The 26,114-nt window shown below is 34.7% G+C and overlaps 1 protein-coding gene and 1 long non-coding RNA gene across 5 annotated transcripts; one reads left to right on the forward strand and one right to left on the reverse strand.

Annotated features, from left to right (window-relative positions):
- Positions 1 to 1,119: 1,119 nt before the first annotated feature.
- On the reverse strand, positions 1,120 to 6,216 carry LOC142641767 (uncharacterized). Its single transcript, XR_012845458.1, has 4 exons — positions 5,924 to 6,216; positions 2,623 to 2,678; positions 2,247 to 2,328; positions 1,120 to 1,457 (listed from the first exon to the last, which is right to left on the reverse strand). It is a non-coding gene; the product is annotated as an uncharacterized LOC142641767 (long non-coding RNA).
- A 3,253-nt stretch (positions 6,217 to 9,469) lies between these two features.
- LOC142640845 (pullulanase 1, chloroplastic) lies at positions 9,470 to 25,503 on the forward strand. 4 transcript variants are annotated; one of them, XM_075815145.1, is made up of 28 exons: positions 9,473 to 9,873; positions 11,799 to 11,940; positions 12,065 to 12,117; positions 12,260 to 12,368; positions 12,966 to 13,102; positions 13,202 to 13,401; positions 13,582 to 13,731; positions 14,160 to 14,220; positions 15,417 to 15,537; positions 15,849 to 15,939; positions 16,028 to 16,121; positions 16,258 to 16,353; positions 16,949 to 17,089; positions 17,321 to 17,371; positions 17,783 to 17,853; positions 18,016 to 18,108; positions 18,476 to 18,566; positions 18,992 to 19,063; positions 19,303 to 19,359; positions 20,029 to 20,097; positions 21,155 to 21,211; positions 21,288 to 21,362; positions 23,477 to 23,565; positions 23,842 to 23,919; positions 24,257 to 24,395; positions 24,488 to 24,597; positions 24,679 to 24,778; positions 24,854 to 25,012. In XM_075815145.1, the coding sequence occupies exons 1-28, from the start codon at positions 9,643 to 9,645 to the stop codon at positions 24,863 to 24,865; spliced, it is 2,790 nt and encodes a 929-aa protein (XP_075671260.1). In that variant the 5' UTR covers positions 9,473 to 9,642; the 3' UTR covers positions 24,866 to 25,012. The 4 variants fall into 4 exon arrangements, 3 of the variants coding, with proteins under 3 accessions (XP_075671260.1, XP_075671259.1, XP_075671258.1); XM_075815144.1 differs by lacking the exon at positions 24,854 to 25,012 and adding an exon at positions 25,022 to 25,503 and having other exon boundaries at positions 9,474 to 9,873; positions 11,805 to 11,940; XM_075815143.1 differs by lacking the exon at positions 24,854 to 25,012 and adding an exon at positions 25,022 to 25,503 and having other exon boundaries at positions 9,475 to 9,873.
- Positions 25,504 to 26,114: the final 611 nt, after the last annotated feature.

Genomic DNA, 26,114 nt, shown 5'->3' on the forward strand with positions numbered 1-26,114 from the left:
GAGCTTGAGAGAGAAGGCAACTTAGAGGTGAGGGATTAGGGTTAGGAAAATGAATTGAGGATTGAGAAAGAAGAGTATTTATACCTAAGGTTTTTAATTTTTTTTTTTAATATTATATATGTATACAGGTTAGGTTCGGGGTGAGTATTACTAAAACCCAGAACCCTACTGTTTTGCAGGTCAGGTAAAAATTGGCATCCCTAGTTTCATATAGGATTTTACTAACATGTACCTTCAGGGCACACAATAATATACTATTTTTGAAAAAAAATTTATTTGGAATTAAAAAAGTTTCAACAGCTTTTTCAATTCTTAATAAACTTTTTTCAAAAACGAATTTGTTAATGCATGAACCAAAGTGGATAGAATGAACCAAATAGATTTAGATTAGGCGCTTTCAACCTAAACATGTTTTTTCCCATTATATAAGTGCACAAAAATAGATTGAAGTGGACCAAAATGAACCGAAGTGATCTGGATGAACCAAATTGGACTAGATGGAACAAAGTGTACCAAATGGACCAAACAGAAACAAGGTGGACCATATAAGAACAAATGAACCGAAGTGGATAGAATGAACCGAATAGAACTAAAGTGGACAAAATAAACCGAATAGAACTAAAGTGGACAAAATGGACCAAATAGGATAAAAGTGGACCGATTTGGATCAAAGTGGACCAAATTGGCCGAATAGAACTGAAGTAGATCAAAGTAGATAGAATGAACTGAATAGGACCAATGTGGACTGAATGGAGCAAATTGGACTGAAGCGGATTGAATAAGACTAAATATAACTTTAGTGGACAAAATGGAGTAAATAGTACCAAATAAACAAATTGGACCAAATAGAACCAATGTGGACTAAATAAGACTTTTGGCTATTTATAATTTTATTGCATTTTTAGGGATTATGTTTCTAATTTCTAATGTCTATTTTAGTATTTTGCTTGTAATTTTTAACTCAAAACTAAATAGTTTAGTCCAAATATAATAAAATTTCATACTTATCAAATAAAAAATTAAACATTTGTTTTTTGAGTTAAAACTTTTTTTTGACCGAAAAAGGTAGTTTTTGATTTAAACTTAAAAAAGAAAACTTACAAAAAAATAATAAATAAATTTAAGACACAATTAGTTTAACCATATTTATTTAGGGTTTCTTGCACATGAGTACTCCCACATTCGGTAGCCTTTGTTGCAGCCGCCGATTCCCCATGAAATTTCCAAAGTTTGTAATTTTTAAGCATCCCCCATGTCCAACAATGATCACGTGCAACATTTGGCAGTAATAATATCAAATTCACACAGTGGTTACAAGGACATAAGATCTTCCCATCACGCGCAGTTAGAGATGCAAACTCCACGAATTTTACTACACCTTGAACATATTCCATTGAATTCCTCCTCTTGTTTATCCAATTTTTATCCATTGCTATACAATATGTACGGAATTTCACCTACAACAACATTTCAATAATGTACATAACAAGGGTTAAATCCAAAGTTCCTGTGGACGAGTGTTGATCTGTGCATCTCGCATATACATGTACATGTCTAAATATTTTTTTAATTTCCATTATTTGAAAGTTTCATGGTCTCCAAAATATAGTGAAAACTGTAATTTAAAACTTCTCTATAAAGAAATCTCCAAAATTTTACACATGAGATCCTTAAAAATGAGAAAGATATAACTATTATAAAGTAATATATTATAGTTATTATAACATGCTCTTACAATTGGTTTAATATTAATACATTTGGTACAATGTAGAGCCAAGCTCTTAGGTAACACGTTTACTTATCTTGGTATTACGTTAAGATCGGACATGCCCAATTATGCTTAAAATTTCTTATAACATATAACATTAATTCAAGAGTAACTTATGATTAAATTTTTTTAAAAACATATAACACTAATTCAAGCATAACTTAGCGTGATAAGTTCTAAATAATTTAAGCATAATTGTGTAAATGTAAATGTCATAATTATTAATTCCGTAATACCAAGATAAGTACTTCCAAAAATGAAGCAGTTGTCTACTACATGTGATAATGAGGGTACTACATTTTAAACAACAATTTTCAGTGTTTAAACAATATTACACGTATTTTTTCACATTTTTTCACCTACACGTATTTCCAAAAAATTCTAACAACATTACCAAACGACCCCAATATATCTCAAATTCATATGATACTTGAACAACAATAAATGGATTGAGTAATAGTACTCCTAAAACACTTACTGTATTTGATTTTACCGAGTGTACAAAGCGAGATAATAGTAGATCTCAAAGCAGTAAGGTTAGATGTGATTGTTCTATAGACCTAGACAGAGGAAATGCAAAAATTATGATTAGTCTTTGAGCTAGAAGAAATGAACTATAAGCAAAATTGTCATCAATGTTAAGACATGTATTAGAAAGAGCTAATGAGTTCTTCAGCCACTAAATTGAGTTTTATGTGAATTCATTGTACCATGCAAATTTTTTTGCAAATATAAAGGTAACATAGTCATCCCACTGATTGTCTACAATGCAAATACATTTAGCACTCACAGTTATTTGTAGGAAGCATCATAAGTTCATAACTGATATCATAAATATGATAAACATCACATACCTTCCTGGGTTAGTTACAGGGATCTGAGCTCTGAAAGCACGGACAAGCTGCAAAATCTGCACACAACCATGAATATACTCTTAAAGGAAATATAGTAATTTAACTGTTGTCTTAGTAGCAAACAAGCTTAGATAATGACATATCTGCAGAGTCATCGATAAAAGCCAAGTGCGTGGCTAAGATATAACAAGTACCACACTCTCTTAATTGTAATGTTAAACTGTTGAGCTAGCCTATTATTGGCCAAGGTTCACTTTTTTTTTTTTTTTTTGATAAGTAAATAAAGATTCATTGATAACAAAAAGAGAGAGACACCCAAGTACACAGGAAGTATACAGGGGGGAACAAATCAAAAACGAACATTACAAAAGTCAAGAAAATCTAAAATAGAAGAAAAAGAATAGTTTCTTCACACAGAGAACCTATCAAGTAAGGTTAGGAAAAAAAAAAAAAAAAAAGCTTGAGATCTGGCATGGAACGCTCATTGTCTTCAAAACACTTACTATTTCTCTCCTTCCAAATACACCACATCAAACAAAGAGGAACGACCTTCCATATATCTCTATTACGGTGGCGACCAAAACAACCTTGCCAGCAAGCAAGCAGCCCAACAACAGACATTGGCATAACCCAACAAACTCCAAATAAACCAAAAACCATATCTCATAACTCCAAGGAAAAGATGGTCAACACTTTCACTATTACATTTGCACATATAACACCAATCCAAAATGCAAACCTTTCTTTTCCTTAAATTGTCAATTGTCAAAAATTTCTCCAAGGCTGCGGTCCAAACAAAGAAAGCCACTCTGGAGGGGATCTTCTGCTTCCAAATGCTTTTCTAAGGATAAAACTGATCACTATGGCCAACTAGGAGATGGTAGTATGCACCAACCGTGAACCCCTTACTCTTACAAGGCAGCCAACATCTCTTATCCTCCCCGTTCCCCCTCACAGGAGTGCTATATATGGTATTGATGAAGCTCCTGATAGCTTCCAATTCACGATTATGCACCTCCCTACAAAACTGAATCTCCCAATGAAGGACTCTGTTGGTGTACCTCATTAGAACCGCCACACTTGCCTCTTTGCTACAACAAATCTTCTATAATTTCGGATAGCGATCAGCAAGAGAAGAAGTTCCACACCAACGATCTAGCCAAAACTGCACTTTTGAACCATCCCCAATTTCATGCATAATAAACCGAGATAAAGAGAGTCACCCCCTTCTAATATTTTTTCACAAACTGACTCCACAAGGACCAGAGAAAGAGCTAGAACACCAACCACCCCAATCATAACCATACTTCACCTCTATCACTTGACGCCATAGAGTGTCTCTTTCTTGCCCAAATCTCCATAACCACTTCCCTAATAAAGCTACGTTGAAAGTTCTCAGGTTCCTAATCCCCAACCCACTTGAAGAAAGCGGAGTACACACCGTCGACCAATCAACCAGATGAAATTTGGGCTCATCTCCTAGGCCAGCCCATAGAAAGTCCCACTGAAGTCTAGCAATACGGTTGGCCACAGATAATAGAGCTGTCTAAATGGTGACTATTAACAGGTGACAAAAAGATGAGTATCAAGCATTGTGCTAATCCACATGAAGATAATAAAAAAGAGAATTACACATGAACCCAAACTCAATACGAAAGCAACTTCAATTAATACTGAAGCATTTAACATGTATATTGAGCATAATGTAAGATACTATATTCATAATCATAAATAAATGAAATTTTTATACAGCCCAATCATATAAAAAAGCATACAGTCCTATAATAACCATGTAAAATGTTTCAAAATTTGTTTGCCTTTGTTTAATGGCAAGTTACAAAAGTGGGTGGAACTTTGAATCCTCAACCTCACCTTTAGAATTTGTACAATTAGTAAATTTTTTTTTTTTTTTTTTTAAAAGTAAGTTACCCATGCACCCTCACCCTCCATCCATTCTTATGGGAAAAGAAAGTGGTTCTTGAGCTAGAACTCATTGGAAACCAATGTCAATTTAGTTAATTATTCTTCACATTTGATCTTTCACTAGTGGAAACCATTGATTAGCAACTAAATAAACAGTGCAAATGAGCATTGGAAAATCAAGTGTTCCTTCTATGTAGTGGGAGCAAATCTATATTTTCAACCTAGTTCAACTCCTTTATGAGTTTCTATGTCTCATCCTGACCCCAAAATGATCCACAAAAAGGATAATTGAGTAAGATAAAAGTAATTAACATTTATGAATTATTTTAAGCAAGTTTTTCAACTAACACTGCTTCCTTAGCCACCCATTGTTCATTATTAGGGATAGAGAGATATATTTGCATGGAATGCTTGGAAATAGTTCATACAAGTTTGCATGCATTTGAGAAACCCACTTCAAAACAAGGTTGGAGGTTCAAATAGTCAATGCCAAACTCAAAATTCCCAAATATAATTCAATAATTGGGGGAGGGGGATTTGAACTCGGGATGTTTCCGTTAGAAACACTAGAACGTGTTAACCAGTTGCATTGAAAGGCTCTTGGCCAAACTCAAACTTCCCAAAGAAAGCAGGGATCAAATTAATTGTAGAATGTATACATGTGAATATCTTCATTTAATTACAAGTTAACAAGAACTAAATAAAATCATCAACAGCATACAATGTGCAAACAAGCAAGTCAAAGGAAAAACATATACTCCTATGTTTTAGATGTTCTATTATTCATTTTATTTTTCCCAAATCTGGAGAAGATGGGTGGATCTCAATTTTTCACTATCAAGCTCTGCTTAATCCAGTTCCAGTTTCATCCTTATCACTACAAAATTGTAATCAATCAAGCCCAAGATAACATAAACCCCAAGATAATAACTTAAAATAGCTAACAAACAGCCTAGTTTGGTCTATGAATGAGGGAAACTAAATTCAAAGCAACCTTGCAACCTCATTAGTGTTTTATACAAGTAGTTGTCTACCTTCAGTTTAAATTATTCCTCGAATATCTTTGCTTAGTCTGTGAACACAGAACCCTAAGAAGAAAAAAACAAACAAAAGCATTCTTGCCACCCAATAAGTCTTTAATACCACTAGTTGTCTATGTTTTCCAATTATCAAAACAAAAAAGCAGCGTTTGCACAGTTACAACATTCCTTCCACCCCATTTATCCTCAATTTTCTCAGCTGCCAAACAGGGTACAGTACAGGAAACTTGTTGTAATATAGAAGAAAATAAGCAAGGAATTGAAATGGGTGTGCTGGAAAATAGAGAAAAATTGCGACTTGAGTAACAAATACCCACTACCAAAAACATGAGAGATACCTGAACAATGCCACCAATCTTCTGCTCTCTAATCGAAGCAAACTTCTGCAAATTTGCTGAACCCTAATCACAGCTTTAACTCTGGAAATGGGGAAGAGCAAGGGACGGCGGCGTGGAGAGTCAGAGAGAACTTGAAGGGAGCTGCTCGGCGGTAGGAAGATCAAGGGACTACGGCGCTATGTTCAGAGTGGGCTATCTCGGCGGCGTGGATCGGCACTCAGCGGAGAGTGAGAGAAGTTGAGACTTGAGAGAGAGAGCTAGGTTGAGAGTGAGATGATCTGATCGACCATGAGTTTTTTCGTTTTTTTATAGTTCCATATGAACCTATAGTCGCGTTTTTTTAACATGGCTATTGCCTTGTCCAAAAAAATACGGCTGCAAACCTTTAAATTCTGTTTCGAAGCCACTTATTACCGAAAATGTTCGGTTTGGATACTGTATATTGTTGAAAATATTTAAATACTGTAATAAAATAAATTTTAAATATGTAAATAGTACCGTGAGATCCAATTTTAAAATTTTTTTTTTAAAAAAGTAGTTTCAGGTTCTGTGAACAATGCACAGGACCCACTAAAAAAAAGCACATTACTGGAAACACAAAACGCACTTCACAAATGAAGGCTTAGGGTTTGTTTAGATACCACTTATTGCTGAAAATTGAAAACACTATAGCAAAATAATTTTTAAATGTTTGACCACCGCGCACCCTTGGTGCGATGATCACTCCACAAGTAAAATGCTTATGGGGTGTGGGGGGAAAAGGCCGGGGTTTAACTCTCTAGGAAAGAGCTTCACACACATATACACTTAGATTAGGCTAGAGAAGAAATTCTATCTTGTATTAAAAAAATTTTAATGTTTGAATAGTACCGTGGGACCTAGTTTTAAAGTTGTTTTTGCTAAAATTTGTACTTGCAGGTCCCGTGAACAGTGCACAGGATCCACAAAAAAATGCCCAAACGCAAATGTAGCCATGTTTCAGTGCAATCCAAATAGTCACTTAGAGCATTCTCATCAGATGTTTCAAAAAAAATGTCATTTTGACACACCAAACACCTACTTTATTATTTTACCACATTATTTACAATATCTCATTTATCAGATATTTTATCCTTCAATTCTATATATTAAAATAATATTTACTACAAATTAAAATATATTAACTCCTCCCTATCATCATCATCATCATCAACAACAACAACGGCACAACCACCACTACCGCAACAACCGCCACCAACAACCACTGCCGCAACAACCGCCACAACCACCACCAACATAAACCCACATCCACCAACACCACCTCAAAAAAAAAACAAAAAAAACAACCAGAGAGATTGGCACAAACCCACATCCACCACCGGTACAAACCCACAGCCACCAAATCAGACAAACCCACATCCCAAATCCATCAAATCAATTACAAAATTAATTACAATTTACACTAAAATCATAAATTGAATCAGACATACACCGAGACATTTTTTGTTTCTCTCCTCCTTCAGTGTTTGTTACCTTTTAAGAGCGACAATCAAATCAGGACAATCGTCTTCGTTGCCGTTGCTGATGGAAGTTTTCACTTCTGGCCACCGTGTCCTTCACACTAGAGTTCCTCTTCGTCGCAAAGTGGGTTAGTGATCAGTGGCGAGCCTGGACGGTCTCTATCTCTCGGCGTGGTGAGATTGGCGATGGCGAGATCAGCGTGGCAAGACGGCGATGGCGAGATCGGCGTGGTGAGACGGCAATGAGAATGCCAAACAGAGAGGGAGAGAGAGATGTGTTGCAGACGGAGAGAAACATCTGATAGGAGGAGAGAGAAAAAACGAAATAAATAAGCCAAACACTGTTTGGCATTGATGTCCGTACCGTCTCATATTTGAGACGATACTGTAGATATGTGCCAAAATTTTTGGCATTTGAAACATCTCATGAGGCTCATATTTTGGAGTTTTGGTGTGCCAAATGCCAAATATTTAACATTTGGCATATTTAGCTTACCTGATAAGAGTGCTCTTAGGTTAACTATAATTGCAGTTTTTTGTAAACGCAGTTATAACTCTAAGGGACTAAAATTGACTGAATGGACTAAATTGGATCGAATATGACCAAAATAGACCTAATTGGACCAAATAGAAATGATTTAATTTTTAGGAAGAATAAATTATCTTAAAAAATTTTTAAGAAAAAATTATACATTATATTATAATAAAAATAATTATTTATTCTCACGCATCATGTGAGTTTGCTATTAGTTATTACTAATTCTAAAAACTAAAACTATTAGAGCATTCCCATTAAGTGTGTCAAATGCTAAATATTTGGCATTTGACACACCAAACTTTGAAAAACCACTTTCATTAAGTGTTTTAAATGCCATAATATTTGGCATTGATGAATAGTGCAATCTCAAATTTGAGACCACACTGTTCACAAATTGTAAAACTTATATTATTTTTTTTTAATTCAGGTGGGGCCTGCTTTCTTTTAAAGAAAGAATAAAAATTGAATGAAGTTGTAAAAAAATGAATAAAAATATTAAAGAAATAATATTTAAATGAAATTGTAAAAAAAAAAAAAAAGGTTTGATATTTGGTATAGTGTAAAATAAGGTGTTAAAAAAAATTGTAAAAGTAGTGTTTTGAAATTGTAAATGCTAAAATTTTTACAATTGTTGATGAGAATGCTCTTCGGAAAAATGAATTTAATAATTTAAGCATTATTCTAATGCCCCACACCCAAACCAAGAACATCTAAGAAAATTAAAACTATGGTTGTTGTATATTGATGAATAGAAAATGAATACAAACCATGAAACCCAGCTCACACCAAACAGGGCCTTAAAACTTAAAAGAACGACATAGTCGTTCTATAGTGAGGAGTTGGGAATCCAGACAAACGACAATAACTTTTTTAAGAAAGAAAGAAAAAAAAAAAAACAGGTCGTTTAGTTCTTGCAAAAGAACGACTCGTCGTACAAAACACACAAAAGCGACTAGAAGGGGAAAATTTGCTCAACAACATTTTTTCAGAAAAATATTAGATAGATAGCACGTGTTTGAAGTTATTTAGTAAGTTAAACTGTTTTTTGAAAATCGAGTTTGTGAAACTCGAGTTCCAACCCAAAATCGAGTTTGAGAAACTCGATTTACTCCCGACCTTGATTTAAAAAAAATAATAATAATAAAGGTGGAACTCGAGTTTAGTATTTAAAAAAAAAAAAAAAACAAAACTCGTGTTTCCTACACTTGAGTTCCATTTGGGTTATTTTTTTTAAAGCATGAAACTCGAGTTTGTTATTCTCAAGTTCCACCTTATTTTATTTATTTATAAAATTAAAGTCGGGCATAAATTCAAGTATGAGAAACTCGATTTTAGGTTAAAATTCGAGTTTCATAAACTCGATTTTTAAAAAACGGTCAAACTTATTAAATAACTTCACAGACGCATGCTATCCACCGAATTTTTTCCAAAAAATATACTGTTGAGCAAATTTTGCCGACTAGAAGAGACAAAACGAGAAGATCTTTAGCAAACAAAAGGAACAGGGAAAAGAGAAAGAAAATGGGAAGATCGAGACTGCGAGAGAAAGAAATAAAAGAGTGAAGCCTGAAAAGTGAACAGAAAATACTTTTTCTCTCTCTCTCTCTCTCTCTCTCTCTCTCTGCAATTGCAAGAAATCTAAAATCGCAAGGAATTGAAAATCCTAATTAACAATAACAGTTATGTCTCTTTCATTCTCTCTTCGCTCATCGCCAACTCAACCTTTTCCTTTCCCAACAACTTCCAGTTCCAAGTCCAACCGTCACTTCCTTCTTCCTCATCGCACTTCTACAACGTCCACGTGTCCATCTTCTCCAATACGACGCCGTCTCCTTCTCAAACGAAACGGTACTCCTCTCTCTCTTCGCTGTTCCTCTTCCATGTCCGTTGACAACTCCACTCCTACTTCCCAGGTTCGTTCATGTTCATTCAAGGCTAGTTGTATAAATTTAAAAAAAAAAAAAAAAAAAACTAATAAACAAATATCGTCAATTCTATAATTGGAAAAACCTAGTTACAATTATTTAAGTACAGTACATTTTTTTTATTGACTGAAAAGGTAGATTAAGTACAGTACATTTAGTTTCTCGAAAAAAAAAAAAAAGTACCGTACATTTGGTTCTTATTAGATGAAAAAATCTACTACCATAACTTTTTTTTTTTTTTTTTTTTTTACGTGGCAAAATGTGAGTGGTGAGGTAGAAATGGTGTGTCGATGACTTAAGTTGCAGGCGACCACTTAGAGTCTGCCATATCAGACTTGTGTCAAAAAGTTGTGAAACTAGATACAATTACGTGGCAGTATTGACTAATGAATCACAAATAATGTTATCTTACAATTAAATTTAACAATGTTGTTTATTGGTAAATGTCATCACGTGGGTGAATTTAATTGAAAAACATAGCGAATAATACGTAAGAATCTGTCGTCCTAAAACATTCATATGCTTTTCGAGGATTTAGAACTGAGTTAGGAATAATCAACTTCACTGCATGCCACTAAACCAATGATCTAATTCTTGTAATTGGCAAAAAGCACAGGTTTTTTTTTTTTTTTTTTTTTTTCTTATGAAATTTTTGAAATTTGTCAGGAGAAGAGAGCTTTTGTTATTTGTTTTTGGGAGGAGCCACCATCCACACTTGGTGACCATTTTTTTTTTTTTGGGATTTTTTGGGCTCATGTTAATCATTTTTGGGCCTAGATTTCAGTTTTGGAGAGGCCACAGAAAAATATTATATATATATATATATACACACACATATATATGTCATATAGCTCCATCTCTGGTTGTTACATGCTTACCATTATATGTTATGTCAATTAGTTACTTCTCAATTCTCATCTATTGATACTTGACAAAATATGAGTTGAGCTCTCATTTGAAGTTGTAGATCGGTGATGGGTTGTTTATTTTATAATTTGGTAAGTTACCCACACACTCAGTGGGTTTTGAATTTGTGACCTCACCTTTCACCCATTCTTATGGGAGAAGCAAGTGTCATCGGAACTAGAGCTTATTGGCAAATTGGTGATGGGTGGTTATGAATGAAAAACATAACAATTTACATGGATGACTCAATGAGTGAACCTTCGGCATCCAGTGGTCGCGAGCCAACCATAGAACCCTGTTTCAAGAAAAAGCATCCAGGCTTCATAAAGTGCTTCTTTAGGAGTTAAACTTCCATTTGTCCGTATTTTGAGAAAAAAGTATCTCTTGTTTTTCATTCCCATTTATAAGGGCAAATAGAGCTTTTGCACATTTTTGTTAATCCATGAATAGGATCTATATAGACACTGCTTGGCAAAGGGGTGGATTATTTGGATTGCTTTGTCATTGTTGTGGGTCCCTCCCTTTGATTTTCCTTCTAATGATTGGGTTAGCATTGGATATATATTAGTTAGAGTTAAACCATTTATAATTTTACATGAGACTTATATTTTGTTAATCGTACCTTTGAATTATGTATTCACTCCATGCATTTATGTAAAATTTCATATCAATAAAAAGTTATTTACAATCAAATCCTCCATTCATGCATTTGGAAATTGATAGATGAGATGGCTCTTAATCCTTGATCATCTTGATATTTGATTAGCATAATAGATGTAGGAAAAACATATAACTCAATGTGGGTTTTAGCGAAATACTTAGCTAATGCAACGATATTTGGTGGAGTTATATTAACCAAAGTTATATTAGGTGTAACTTAAACCTAACCTCCTCCCAAAACCACATACGTATGTGGTTTTGTCTCCTCTATATGGAATGTTGGGTATAATTTTGTATAGACTGCCTTTTTCTTGTGTTGATATCATGGTAAAAAATGTTGATCTCAGCTGCAGGATAGTTTGTTGTTTTCAAGAGCATACTGGGTTAGTAAATCGATTATTGCCTGGAATGTGGATGTTGGAGATGGTTCCTGCTTCTTATTCGCTAGTAAAACTGCTGCTTTATCAATTGTGGATGATGGAGTTGAAGGTATAAACGTTTCTAATGATTACCTCCTTAATATGGTTGTTTGATTTTGTGAAAGAATTTTATTTTTTATTTTTTCTGAGAGCAAATTACTGCAATTCAAATTTGACTGATTTCTGTGCTACAGGCAAGGACATGCAAATTGAGCTTGAAGAAGACGGTTGTGGGCTTCCAGAAAATGTAACATAGTCATTTGTCGAACGAATTATAGTATTTAGACCTAGCTCTGATAGTTACTGCTGATGTTGTAGTTGTTTGCTTACATGTTCTAGTTTAAGAACTACTAATCCCTAACTTGTTCTTCTAAACATAATCTTTTTAGGTGATTAGAAAATTTCCTCATATTCAAGACTACAGAGCTTTCAAAGTGCCTTCTACTTTGGATGCCAAAACTCTCCTCAAATGCCAGTTAGCAGTTGCTACTTTCAATTGTAAGCATTTTGTGTTACTTTACTTCTTAACATGAATATGTACCAGTGGAGAATAGTAGGAGTAAATGTTCTAGATATCACTTTAACAAGTGATATAATAGAATCCTTAGTATGCCTGTTGAGGTTTATATTTGTATATTAGTTCTCATTTTGTGGATCAATCTGTTAACAAATTTATAGGCCTCTCATTTAATATAATAAGAAATATCTCACAGCTTGATGTAGTAAGTTATAGCTTTAACTTTTCACATGATTATGTAAACGATATCTGATTTATTGCATGGTTTATTAACAGCTATATAGTTGCATGAACATTAAATGAAGTTGGTGATGTGTATATATGTGTGTGTGTGCGCGTGCGTGTATGTAAATCTCTTGTGATCTTCTTTTTTGGTAAGTATCACATACGCCTAGTGGGTCTTGAACCCATGATTTCATACTCCATTTTGTGCTTGCAAGAGGAGGAAGTGCTATTTGGGCCCTGGCTCGTTGGCACAAACTCTCTTTTGCTGTGAATCTAAATAAGGCTTCTATTGCGGTCACTTGTATTTTACTGTTGTCTGTTGAATCATATCCTTTGTGTCTCTTTTCTTACAGCTGATGGGAAATGCATAAATGTTACTGGTTTGCAATTACCTGGTGTGCTTGACGACTTATTCTCATACAATGGTCCCCTTGGTGCACTTTACTCGGAAGACTCTGTGTCACTTTACCTCTGGGCTCCTACTGCTCAAGTATATCATATTTTCTAAAAGAATTCTGCCTTCTTTAGTTTTGTTTTGGTTATTCTCAAAATCATTTACTTTTTCTTGATTATTAATTTGTCAATACAGGCAGTATGTGCTTGCATTTATAGGGATCCAGTAGGTGGGAATCCTCTGGAAATTGTCCAGCTTGAGGAGGTTAATGGTGTTTGGAGTACTAAAGGACCAAAAAGATGGGAAGGCTGTTATTATGTCTATGAAGTATCTGTATATCATCCTAGCACCTTGCAAATTGATAAATGTCATGTAAATGATCCGTACGCTAGAGGGTATGCTGGTTGTCTCAATTAGCCAACAATTACTGAATATGGCTAAGGTGTCTCTACATTCTAAAGTTAAACTGGTTTATCATCTGCCAATACATGTTTATATATGGTGTATTGTATTTACAGACATACACATGGGCACATCCCGTGATGTTTTTATTTATTGTTTTCTTGTTGAAGCAGGCTCTCATCAGATGGCAGGCGGACATTTTTGGTCAATTTTGATTCTGATACATTGAAACCTGAAGATTGGGATGATTTGGCAAATGAGAAACCTGATATACTCTCTTTCTCTGACATTAGCATATATGAATTGCATATAAGGGATTTCAGGTGCAAACTCAATCTATTGTGCTTATTACTTTATGGAGATCAGCAGATAATAGACTTCATCATTCTTGTTTCAATAGTTCATGGAACTCTTAAATGAGAAGTTTGGCCTCCAAGGGTTTTTACGTTCAAACTCACAAGTGGAGCCTGCTTTTTCTAAATTTATAGTGTTCTAACTACAACATAATTGACTGGTCCTTAGTTTTGTGGTTTTTGCCCTTGCATTTCTTTCGATGTTGCACCTTAGTTAGAGACATATTTCATGCTACCTTTATCCAAATAATAACTAAGAATTTTAAGTCTGGCTTACCTGCTACAGGGAGGTTTCAATTGATAGGTGTTGCTACTGCTTGCTTGATTTCACTATTTGTTTTCTTTTTGCTGAGTTCTGTAGGTTTGTATTCCTCTAATATTCAGTGTTGCTATTGCAGTGCCTATGACTACACTGTGCATCCTGAATTTCGTGGTGGTTATCTGGCCTTCACTTTGCAGGTTTTATGTTCTTTCAGTCCTGATTACTGACAAAGTTGTTCTTAGAAGAATAAAAAGATTTTTCCACCTTTCTATGCCATAACAGATATTGTCTCTGCACTTAAACATAGATTTTCAGACCTGAGATTGCTTAGTTGTCCTTGTTTTTGCTTTCCTCGATAGTCTCTCTCTCTGTCTCTCTTTCCCTTCCTGGCTAGTCTTCATGGTTGATATAATAAAAAAGGTTTTGGAAAATTCCATAGTTATGGTGCCGGAAACAATCTTTGAGGTGGTTCTCCTCCAGGGAGAATATTTGTAAAATTGTTGATATCTGAAAAACTTTATGCTTTTGGCACAATAGCCATGGTCTTTACCAATAAGGTTTTCACTATGTTATTTTTCAAAATATATTGATTTGAGATTTCGATATCTTATATTAATAATTCATAAAGATGGAGAGATTGAAGAGGATGTGAACCATACGATAAGAGTGTGGTGGATCAAGTGGAGAAGTGCATCAAGGGTATTGTGTGATCATCGAATACCTATTATGTTAAAGGGAAAGTTTTATAACTGTTATTAGACTAGCCATGTTCTATAGTACTGAATTTTGGGTTGTTAAGAAGCAAAATGTTCATAAAATGAGTGTAGTTATAATGAAAATGTTAAGATGGATAAGAGGAAATACAAGGATAGATAGGATTAGAAATGAGGAAATTTGCTAAGGATAGGAGTGACCCATACTTATGAAAAGATGAGTTAAGTCGCTTGAGACAGTTTGGGCATGTGTAGAGGAGAGTGATTGCACTAGTGAGAAAAAGTGAGTTGATTTATGTTGAGGGAATGAAAAGAGGTGGAGACAGATGATAGGCCTAAAAAAAAGACAACATTAGTAGAAGTAGTGAAAAAGATATGACTTAAGATATGGTAACAAAAAGTATGGCTTAAGATAAAATAGAATGGTGGAAAAGAATACATGTAGTCGACTCTCACTAGTCTGTTCAGTATCTAAAGCTGACCCCAAAATTTTTGGACTGAGACATGGTTGGTTGTTGCTGTATTGATTTAAGCCTAAGAAGCTGAAAAAGAGTAAAAATAAGTTTGAGAAAATATTGATTATACATAAGCATACTCATTTAGTTATGTTGCTTTTTAACAGTCATGTGGAAAGACTGCTATAACAATTTGTTATCTAATAGTAAGCATGTTGCTTGAAGGATTCATCAGGTGTGCTCCATCTAAAAAAATTATCAAATGCTGGTCTCACTCATGTCCATCTATTGCCAACCTTCCAATTTGCTGGTGTTGATGATGAAAAGGAGAACTGGAAGTGTGTGGGTAAGATTGTTTTTCATCTGCTGATTCTTAAACATTTCCCCATTCTCCCCCCCCCCCTCCCCCAAAAAAAAAAATTTATTATGGTGATGAGCAAATGCTTTGACCTACTGATGTAGTTTTGGAAAATGCTAATTGTCACAACTTTAATTGGTATAGTAGTTCGGTTTTGGCCAAGTCAATCTTTGGCACCATATAAAGAGTTTATTGTCCATTCTAGACATGTTGATAACTACATTTTGATTGGGCTCAATTTTTTTTAAATTTTTTATCTAGTGGAATCATTCATCTCAATACCATTAGGGTTTTTGCAGATACCAATATGCTGGACAAATTACCACCTGATTCAGTTCAGCAACAAGCTCTAATTACAGCAATCCAAGACAATGATGGGTATAACTGGGGGTAAGCTCCTGGGGCTGAATTGGATGCCATTATCAAGTTTCTTTATATTGTGTTTGCTTGATTGGGTTGTTTGCTGTGTCTTACGAAGGTACAATCCTGTGCTCTGGGGGGTCCCTAAAGGAAGTTATGCAAGTAACCCAAATGGTCCATACCGTATAATTGAGTTTAGAAAGATGATTCAGGTATGGATTGTTTGTATTCTTTTCATTTTGATCTTTGTGTTGTCCAGAATAGATATTTGGGTTTTACATATGTCTGCAATCAGATTAAGTAGTTTTTTGTTGCTTTGTTCCTCATCAAGATCTACATTCATTATAGGCACTTAACCGTATTGGCCTTCGCATTGTACTGGATGTTGTCTACAATCATGTGCATGGAAGTGGGCCCTTTGATGAAAATTCCGTCCTTGATAAGGTGATGATCTGTTGTTAATATTTGGGAAAATTACATTTTAAACCCTGTCATTTAGGGTATAACAAATTAAATCCTGTTGTTTCAATAAGTAACAACTTAAACCTTGAAGTTTTACAAAGTAACAAATTAAACCTTGCAGTTTCAAAGGTAACAACTTTAACCCTGAAGTTTTGAAAAGTAACAAATTAATCATTGGGTTTTCAAAAAGTAACAAACTAAAACCCCCAGCCTATATTAAACCCCAAACATAATGTTGTTTCACTTAAATGGGTTGAGGTTTAATGTTCACCTTTTGAAAACTCAGGGTTTGATTTGTGACTTTTGAAACAATAGGGTTTAATTTATTACTTTTTAAACCTTTATGGTTTAAGTTTTTACTTTTGAAACTACAGGGTTTAATTTGTTACACCCCTAACTATAGAGTTTAAAACGAAAATTTCCCTTAATATTTTATGTCCACTTATGGTTTTTGGATACATGTTTTAAGTCATGATTGTAGCATTCCATTGTGTATATAAGTGATATCCTGTATAATATAATTTATTTTCCTGGAAGGTTTGTCTGCTCTTTGTTGTGACATAAGGTTTCTCTCTAGATTGTTCCAGGTTACTATCTGAGAAAGAACACTGATGGTCTTATTGAGAATAGTACATGCGTGAATAACACTGCCAGCGAGCATGTTATGGTTGAGCGTCTGATTCTTGATGATCTTCTTCACTGGGTAGTTCATTATAAGGTGATTGCACAGTGTTATGGTGTCTTCTTAAGTACCTCAATTTTGGCTCTTTTACTCTGATATAGTTAGAAAGCTTATGCCTTTTTCTTTCAATAGTACATTGGTGTATTGTTGGCTTAAGGCAGGTTTATCATTTCAACTCTTTTTTTTTTTTTTTTTTTTTTGCAGTTACGCTTTAAGATTTTAACCCAGAAATATGTAAATAGTTGATAATGAGTCATGGTTTTTCAGGTTGATGGGTTTCGGTTTGACCTCATGGGTCATATAATGAAAAGTACAATGGTATGTGCCTCTCTGACTTCTGGTTCTGTTACTGCACAAAACTATAGAGAGATCTAAGTTCATTTCTCTCTGGTGACTTGTGAGAACTGTAAAAAATCCTGTGAATTGAAATACTGGCCACATAAGTTCTAGTTACTAATGTCACATTTAAGGGCTTCATGAAGTTGCTTGGTTCGAGATGATGCAACTGCATCAATCCATCCATCCATGGGTATAACTTTGCTATGTAGATGTCTTGGTAGTTGAAAGTGTATTCAATGTGTTCTTTTATACGATGGATCCTTTGAAATGCTAGTGTGATAAAAGATTATAGTTAACATGATTTGGGATTCTCAACCAATTTAGGGTGGTGCAATGAGCTACTGTACAAGAGCCATGCAACTACAAGATAATATTATGACCTATGTATAGGTGAAAGCCAAGGATGCTCTCCACAGCCTAACAAAGGAAAGGGATGGGATTGATGGTTCAAGTATCTATATGTACGTTTAAAATCATAAACTGATTTATCTTCTTTTACGTTTCATCATTACTGCACTGGAGTTGGTGCTTGGCTTTTCCTTGTGAACTATTTTTTTTTTCTCTTTAATACTTGTACTCATGGTGTGTTTTTCATTTTTGCTATGTACTGTTCCTTTTCTCAGATATGGTGAAGGATGGGACTTTGGTGAAGTTGCCAAAAATGGACGTGGGGTAAATGCTTCTCAGTTCAATCTTAGTGGAACTCAAATTGGGAGGTAAGATTTTTTTTCATTTCATCTATCATTCTTTCCTTACTGTGTCAAAGCAAATCTGATGCAGGGTTTAACTATTAAATGGGTATACTATTGTAATCAACTTTACATGCTCACCTTGTTGACCACTCAGAGGATACTATCAACATCAGTTTTTCAAGTTTGATTTGTAATAATTGGCAATCTCTCCTAACTAAAGAACACTGAAAATTTAGACGCATTTTGCTTTGGACCTGAAGTCTGACTGCAATGGCTTCCATTCAAATTTCAATATAATGGAAACTATGTACTCTTTGATCACTGGCTAGCACTCTTTATTCATTCTGCATGAAGCATTTAGTTTATATGAGTTGTTTTGGAATTTATTCAGCTTTAATGATCGAATTCGGGATGCAATGCTTGGTGGATCTCCATTTGGCCATCCTCTTCAGCAAGGATTTGTTACTGGTCTATTTTTGCAGGTATTCAATAATTTCTAAGGTATTATGTTTGATTTCCTTTATGGTTGATTTTTTTTTTTTTTTGTAATATTTTTCATCTGTTAGAGAAAAATTTGCATCAGTAGAGAAATTGTGATAGCCTTTTGAACTAAATTTTCAAATGACTACTACATTCTACATAGTATGAATTGAGAAGAATGAGCTGAAGAAATATGTTTATTATGCAATTATCAGTCAACATAATGCGGTGATGGTCTGCTTCTTGCCTGCATTTTCTTGGCCTATGATTAACGATTCTATTCTTGGTCAGTGAAATAGTGATTTCTGTTACTAGTAGTTGACTATTGCTAGAGAAAAAAAAAAAAAAAAAATTCCTTGCACAATTTCTTTATAATAATTGGTTATTTTCAACTAGTTTGAATAGTTAATTAGTCGTTCTTCTGCAGCCAAATGGTCATGATCATGGTACAGAAGCTAATGCAGAATGCATGCTTGCTGTGGCAAAGGATCACATCCAGGTAAGTTGCTTGACAAAATCATTGTATTTAATAGTGTTGAATTGGATGGTTTTTGAAGTAAAATTTCGGGTCTAGCATCATGGCCTGTCTAGTTTTCTTAGTCCGTGTACATTAATCATGGAATCATGTGGGTAGTGGTGCACATTTACTTATCTTTGCAAGCATTATTCAAGTCACCCTAAGTTATATATATATTTTCTTGGATTGACTATAAACTAAAGTATGTTCACATTATTTAGGTTGGCATGGCTGCAAACTTGAGGGATTTTGTGCTCACTAATTTTGAAGGAAAAGAGGTATGTGATTGTTTGATGCAGTTTTCATCTAAATTTCTGCTTTAGAGCAGCTTTTGTTTACTTACCACATAAATTGGAAAAATATTGTTTTTCATTGCTGTATATATTGTGATATGTGTTTATCTGCTTAGGAAGTCTACTTGCAGAAAACGAGTCTTATGATTTAAGTGAGCTGCCTGAGGTTGTTGAAGATCAGTTGCTATTTGCAACTAAATGATACAGCAATCCTTTACTTTTTGGGGATTAATGTTTATATATATACAAAGACATGTCATATGTGTGAATGTTATCACAAATTCACATTGTTTTGAATGGTGGAGAACCAAATGCATGATCAACTATGCAAAACATGGCCCCCTACAAACTTTGTGATATTTTGGGAAAAGAACAAACAACTATCTGATCGCTACTTCACCTAGTCTTCTTAGCATATACATGTGCGCAGACAACACACACACACATGCACGCACATATTGTAAAGGCTTCTTCTGACTTATTATGAAACAACACGCACACACACACATTTGGAAGGCTTATCCTGACTTATCGGTTACATTTCCTGCCTTGCAATACACACACAAACCTGATAGTATAAACTTGCTCCCATTACAATCATGTTATAACTAGGGTATACATTACCTTGACATTTAATGATTGTTATCTGCTCAGGTAAAAGGATCAGAGGTATTAACTTATGGTGGGGCCCCTGTTGCATATGCTTTATCTCCCACAGAAACAGTAAGAATCTTATTTTGTTATTGTTTAAATAGCAATCAATACCCTTTTCCTACTCTACCTTCCATTTAAAAAGTTTAAAATCTTATGTTTTGGGCCCCATCTTATTAAAGGAGAGAGAGGGAGGGGGGGGGGGGGCTCAGTTTAAACGTAAGGGGGAGTGTTAGAATGATGATTAAATGCTTAAATTCACAATTTCCTAGCCTTTTGGACAATTTGTAGTTTATTAGTTTTTATTTATTTATTTTATAGGTAAAAATAATTTTGTTGAAACGACACTACCTCTTGAAAATAGGCACAAAGTAACCTAAAGAATTACAAATGGAGAACTATTTACATATGGATTGAATCTATGAAGGAATGAATAGAGTTACTATCTGTGAGACCCGACACAAAAGACCACTCATAAAGAGAACTAATGACGAATGCTTGCAATTGTGTTGATGTGCACTCCATGTCTTCAAATTGATCTTTAGTATAATGTAGGAGTACATGCTTACGAAGCATACACTTCTTTATGGCCAAGTAACAATGGGTAGGAGCGGTTGGTGACACCCCTACCCGTGGCCTCAAAAAGGCATCCTAAGAAGGGTATACTTGCCTGACCCCATAGAGCTAGATACCTCCCACCATAATTCTAGTGGACTGGGATTCAAGCCTGAACATTGAGTGAGGAGAACAAGTGCAGATACCCCATCCGCTTGCTGCAGTGGTGCTTAAAAGCATACACATTTTGTAGGAGTCAAATTTTTACTTTCAGTCTTTCTAAAATGTTGTTGATTTTACATCTCTCTTTCTAAAGTATTGTTGATCTTACATACCATAGGTTATGAGAAAAACACCAAAGGTTCTTCTTGCTCTTACAAATATTTTGTTAGGTGGTGTTGTGTTAAAAATATCAAGCTAAGATCTCAGATACATTAAGATTTTGATAGAAATGACCATAAAGCAGTCAATTATTGATTACATAACTGATGCTTCTGCAAGAGATTGCAGGGTTTCATTCTTAGGCCTAAACCACTGGGTTGATTGACGCTTTAACTGTTGTTCTATTTTCAAGGTTAATTATGTTTCTGCTCATGACAATGAGACCCTATTTGACATAGTGAGTTTGAAGGTATGCTCAACATTTTCTTGCAGTGCTTTTATATTATTATGTTTAATTCTGATCTAACTTGGTCCTTTACTTTTAGACTCCAATGGAAATCTCTGTAGACAAGAGGTGCAGGATAAATTATTTGGCAACAAGTGTAATAGCGCTATCACAGGTTCCAACCATTCCAAAATGTTAAATAGTGATAAAATCTTGTAATTTATTTTCTTGCTGTTTGCTTTATACAATTGCATTCATCATAGCATTTAAATTTAATGTACTTCATAGCTTATTGAGACTTATGAATTTTACAATGTGTTTGGTTGGAGGTATTTTTGGGAGGATGGAAAATAGGGGAGGGAAAAGAGGAGAGAATGCCACTTTCGTTTGCTTGGTAAGAGGATAAAAAAAGGTGGAAGGAAGATTGGGGTTGGGGAATTTTCTCTCCGTGCCCACGTTTCTCTCTGAAATAGAGAGAACATGGGAGAAAACTTGAGGGAGGCAAAATGTCAAAATTACTCCCTACTTTTCCACCTTTCTACTTTTTTATAATAAGACATAATTGTAATTAACTCTATATCCTTTCACCTTTTCATCCTCTCTACTAAACACACATGATGGAAAACATAAATATTTTCTATTCTCCTATTTTTCCATTCTCCCAACCAAATAGAGCCTTAGTCTTTTCTCATTTTGACGAAAATATTTATGTTAAGTAATGAGCTAATTTTAATGGGAGCATAAGTAGGTCATTTTGGAAAACATGAGTTTTATGGACAATGAGTTGATTGATTGTGCACCATCTTTTGCAAATTCTGATCTTCTCTTAATGCATTCATGTCCATTTTGTGTTCAGAAGTGGTACAAGTTCTCATGATGTTGAGTGAATAAAGGGACAATTCATTACATAGATTGGTTCAGGAACTATCTTGCTTAAGCATGACCTGTTTATAATTTGATTAACAACTTCAATGGAATAACTTTGATTTATCGAATTTGTTAGGGGTTATGTCAAACTGATTAGCCACCCCAATTAACTTAGTTTATCGGAAAATTTAGTAATAATACTAAATTAAATAACATTACCATTTACCACAATTTATTTAAAAAAATAAATTAGTTGAAAATGGTCATGGTCTGTAGACGTCGGGTCATTGAGTGCGTAAGACTAAGTCGAATTCAACCTATTCATGAGAAGGTTGTCCTGGATTCTTTGGAGTAGTTCATGCTAGAAAGGATCAAAGCAGAGTACAGTCAGGGGAGGAGGTGAGGGAAAGTAGAGGATAGAGAGAATGGGAGTGCCCTTAATATGCACATTTTCCCTTGGGTCCTCCTGTCCAGTCTTGTCCTAGTGGTCCACCGATCAGAGCCTTTTGAATGCCCCCAAACATGAACACACTAGTATAACAAGGCATCTGTTTTTGTGGTGCCCTTGTGTCAGAGCTAGGAGCCATGTTTAGTTAGTTGATTGTCGGGGTATAAATTGGTTAAATTTAGCAGTTTAGAACTGGGTCCTGGGGATTTTTCCAGCTCTAACCTATAGCACCCTGGACAAGATACTTAGTGACAGTGTTTGCCTTCAATTGTCAATTGCTTCCAAGATGCTGTCATGTCTATACCTTCTGTGCAAGGATGTCTTTCTTCTTATGGACAGCTGCTAGGGGTAGCATTCTCACCATCTATAACCTTGTTTTAAGGGATCAGGCCCTTGTTAATTAGTGTTGCTTATGTTGTTGTAATGGGGAAACTGTAGATCATTTTCTGCTTCATTGTAAGTTTGCTCATGTTTTATGGAGTGAAGTTTTTCTAATGTTTAGGGTTCAATGGGTGATGCCGGATACAACTGTTTCTCTTCTCTTTGCATGGAGGAATGTTTTGGGGAAAGGTTCTTCAAATGTTTGGAATATGGTACCAGCCTGCCTTATGTGGTTAATTTGGTGGGAACGCAACATCCGTATTTTTGAAGATATTGAGAGTCCTGTAGATCTCTTGAGGTCTATGCTAGCTGTAACTTTGTTTGGATGGTCTCGTACTTGGGGGTTCATGCAGTGTTTTTCTATTTTGGATTTTCTTATGTCTATTAGTTCCTCTTTGATTTGTTACTAGTGCAGTGGAATCACCATCGTGAACACATTGATTTTTTTTTCTTCACTAATAAACTTCTTTTATTTATTTATTTATAAGAATAAACTTCTATTATCTATCCAAAAAAAAGAATATGAGTTTGATCCTTTAGATAATTCATTATTTCTGAAATATTTATAACCCCCATTAATCATTTTTTCTTAGGGAATACCATTTTTCCACTCTGGTGATGAGATGCTTCGCTCAAAATCTCTTGATCGTGATTCATACAACTCTGGGGATTGGTTCAACAGGTCCACCATTTTTCTTGTGCTTAAGTTACTTTCCTAATAATAATTTTCATCAAACATATTGGCCAACCATTATCACTTTTGACTTTGACTTCTAAAAGGAGCACCTGATATTATTCTTCATGTTAATATAACAATAGAGTTATAAATTGGGACCTTTCTGTGAGCATAAGTAGACATTCACATTCTTTCTTCTTGGCACTGGTTGTGGATTCAGTGCAAAAAGTAACATGTTTCAGTTTTATCTCATATTTGACTTTTGCTTTTCATACTTTTCAGGCTTGACTTTACTTGCAATTCTAACAATTGGGGTGTTGGCCTTCCTCCAAAAGAGAAAAATGAAAAGAACTGGCCACTGTAAGCAGTCGCTTATCTCGAATCATTACTTGATAATTGTGCATGTTTTAGTCTGAGGCCACAATTGAAGTAGTTTGTTGATTTTTTTTCCTATTGACTGTTGGCCCCAAGGTGAGCGGAAATAGGAGATTCGAACCAATGACCTCTGCTTTATGAGGCATGAGGATTGTTCTATCCCTTGAGGTTCACAATATGAGTAGCTTCCTGTGATGAGTTGATGACTATTTTTTGAAGCAAACTTTATTATTATGTATTGACTGTTGTTCTGCCTTTATAACATCTGGTTTAATATTTCTAATTTTTTACTGATAATCTTGGATCTATTTTTCCATTACAGAATTAAACCAAGATTGGCAGATCCATCCTTTAAGCCTCAGAAAAGTCACATTCTTGCTGCTGTGGATAATTTTTTAAACCTGTTGCGTATAAGGTACTCTTCACCGCTCTTCCGTTTGAAGACAGCAAATGCTATCCAGGTGATATGTGATATCTTTTCAGAAAAGTACACGTTTTCACAAACCTACATAACTCCCAAGTTCTAAAACTGTAATATGTTATATCTTCTCAGGAAAGGGTACGCTTCCACAATACTGGACCGTCATGGATCCCTGGTACAATAGTGATGAGCATTGAAGATGGTTATGAAGGTGTCCCAGGGTTGTCTCAACTGGATCCCATGTGGGTAAAAATAAATTTTAACTTTCTTTTCTTGTGCATAATATAATTAATGAAAGAGGTGTTATCCTTTGTTCTTCACAGCTATTCATACATTGCGGTTATTGTCAATGCAAGTCCAACTGAAGTCTCATTTGCTTGCCCTGCATTACGGGCAAGAACGCTAAAATTGCATCCTATTCAGGTAATCTGATATTTCGATATATAATTGTAAGATTAGGTCTGTTAATTTCTTTGAGCTAATATGACTTCCATGTAGCATTCCATTTGATGATTTAAATTGAATTCCACTTTCAAAAAAAATTCAGGCCACTGAAGTTAAGTTCCTTGAAGTTTCCAAATGCACCTTTCATGATTTGGTTCATCTAGAGCTTCTAACATTTGTTGGCATACCTTCTCGGGTATCCTATATTGAAACTTCATGCAGGTGATGTCAACAGATGAACTAGTTAAGAGCTCAACGTATGAAGGATCCTCTGGGTGCTTCACTGTGCCCCCAAGGACAACATCTGTGTTTGTTGAGCCTCGATAGATTTGGTATTTGAGTGTCTGTGATATCAATTGTGGTATTTCACCGTTCATTTCACTTTAAAAGTGGTTGGGTGCCATCATTAGCTAGTAATCTGGTGATTTCCCAGCTAAAGGTACAGTTCTCATCTATCAGGAGTTAGTTGTGACTTCAACAGCGCCAAACTTGTGAGAAAATAAATAAATAAATAATAATTGTACTCTTTTTAAAGCCTGTTCTTAAAGGAGTGAAGCTTCCAGGGCTTTTAATTTTTGGTTGCACTCATGAAATGTTTGTGTAATATTTAGCCAAAATATTTTGAAGATCGAATTATAAATAAGCAATGTAGATGACCTTGAAACTGGAGATCAATGAATAAAGATTAAGACTTCAACCTTTCATACTGTTTTATAGCATATGATAAGATTGAATGATTAATATAACATAGTTAAACCCAAATTTATAGGCATTGAAGAAGCCTATAGTGCGGGTTTTATGGGATGGGCTATTACTCATTATGTAACCCAAACTTCCAATGGAGCCTATGATGAATAGAATGAGTTTTTTTATTAAAAAGAAGAAGAAGAAGAAGAAGAGGGAAGTCCAACAAACCTCTCCATAAGTATTTATTGGAGGGTTTTTCTATGGTACTTCTAAGGTATGGTTATGATTATAATTACAATTTTTTTGTTTCCAGTATTTTATTCGCAGAATTTTATTTGTATTCATGTAGAAATGGTGAAAATTGAAACATTTAAAGATACATGGCTATGATCTTAGTTGGTAACATAGACGTACAAAATCTTCCTTTATATAAATGTAAGTTATTACATGTTAAACAACATCTATATTTAAAAACATTAATGAGTTAGAGTAGGCAGAAGGTCGTTATCCATTGAAAGCAAGAGTATAATTCCAGTTCCACAACATGGAATAAAATTAATCAAAAAAAATTGTTATAAACACATACATACTTATTGCCACAACTATCAAGACCACTGGCCACTGACAT

This window comes from Castanea sativa, chromosome 6, assembly GCF_040712315.1.
Source record: "Castanea sativa cultivar Marrone di Chiusa Pesio chromosome 6, ASM4071231v1".
Taxonomy (NCBI): domain Eukaryota; kingdom Viridiplantae; phylum Streptophyta; class Magnoliopsida; order Fagales; family Fagaceae; genus Castanea; species Castanea sativa.

Bases quoted from the DNA above. Each gene is read 5' to 3' on its own strand.
- LOC142640845 (XM_075815143.1), top strand. From the start codon at position 9,643: ATGTCTCTTTCATTCTCTCTTCGCTCATCGCCAACTCAACCTTTTCCT. The intron at 13,732-14,159 runs GTGCAAACTCAA...TTGCTATTGCAG, and splicing joins TTGCATATAAGGGATTTCAG to TGCCTATGACTACACTGTGC. The intron at 14,221-15,416 runs GTTTTATGTTCT...TGTTGCTTGAAG, and splicing joins ATCTGGCCTTCACTTTGCAG to GATTCATCAGGTGTGCTCCA.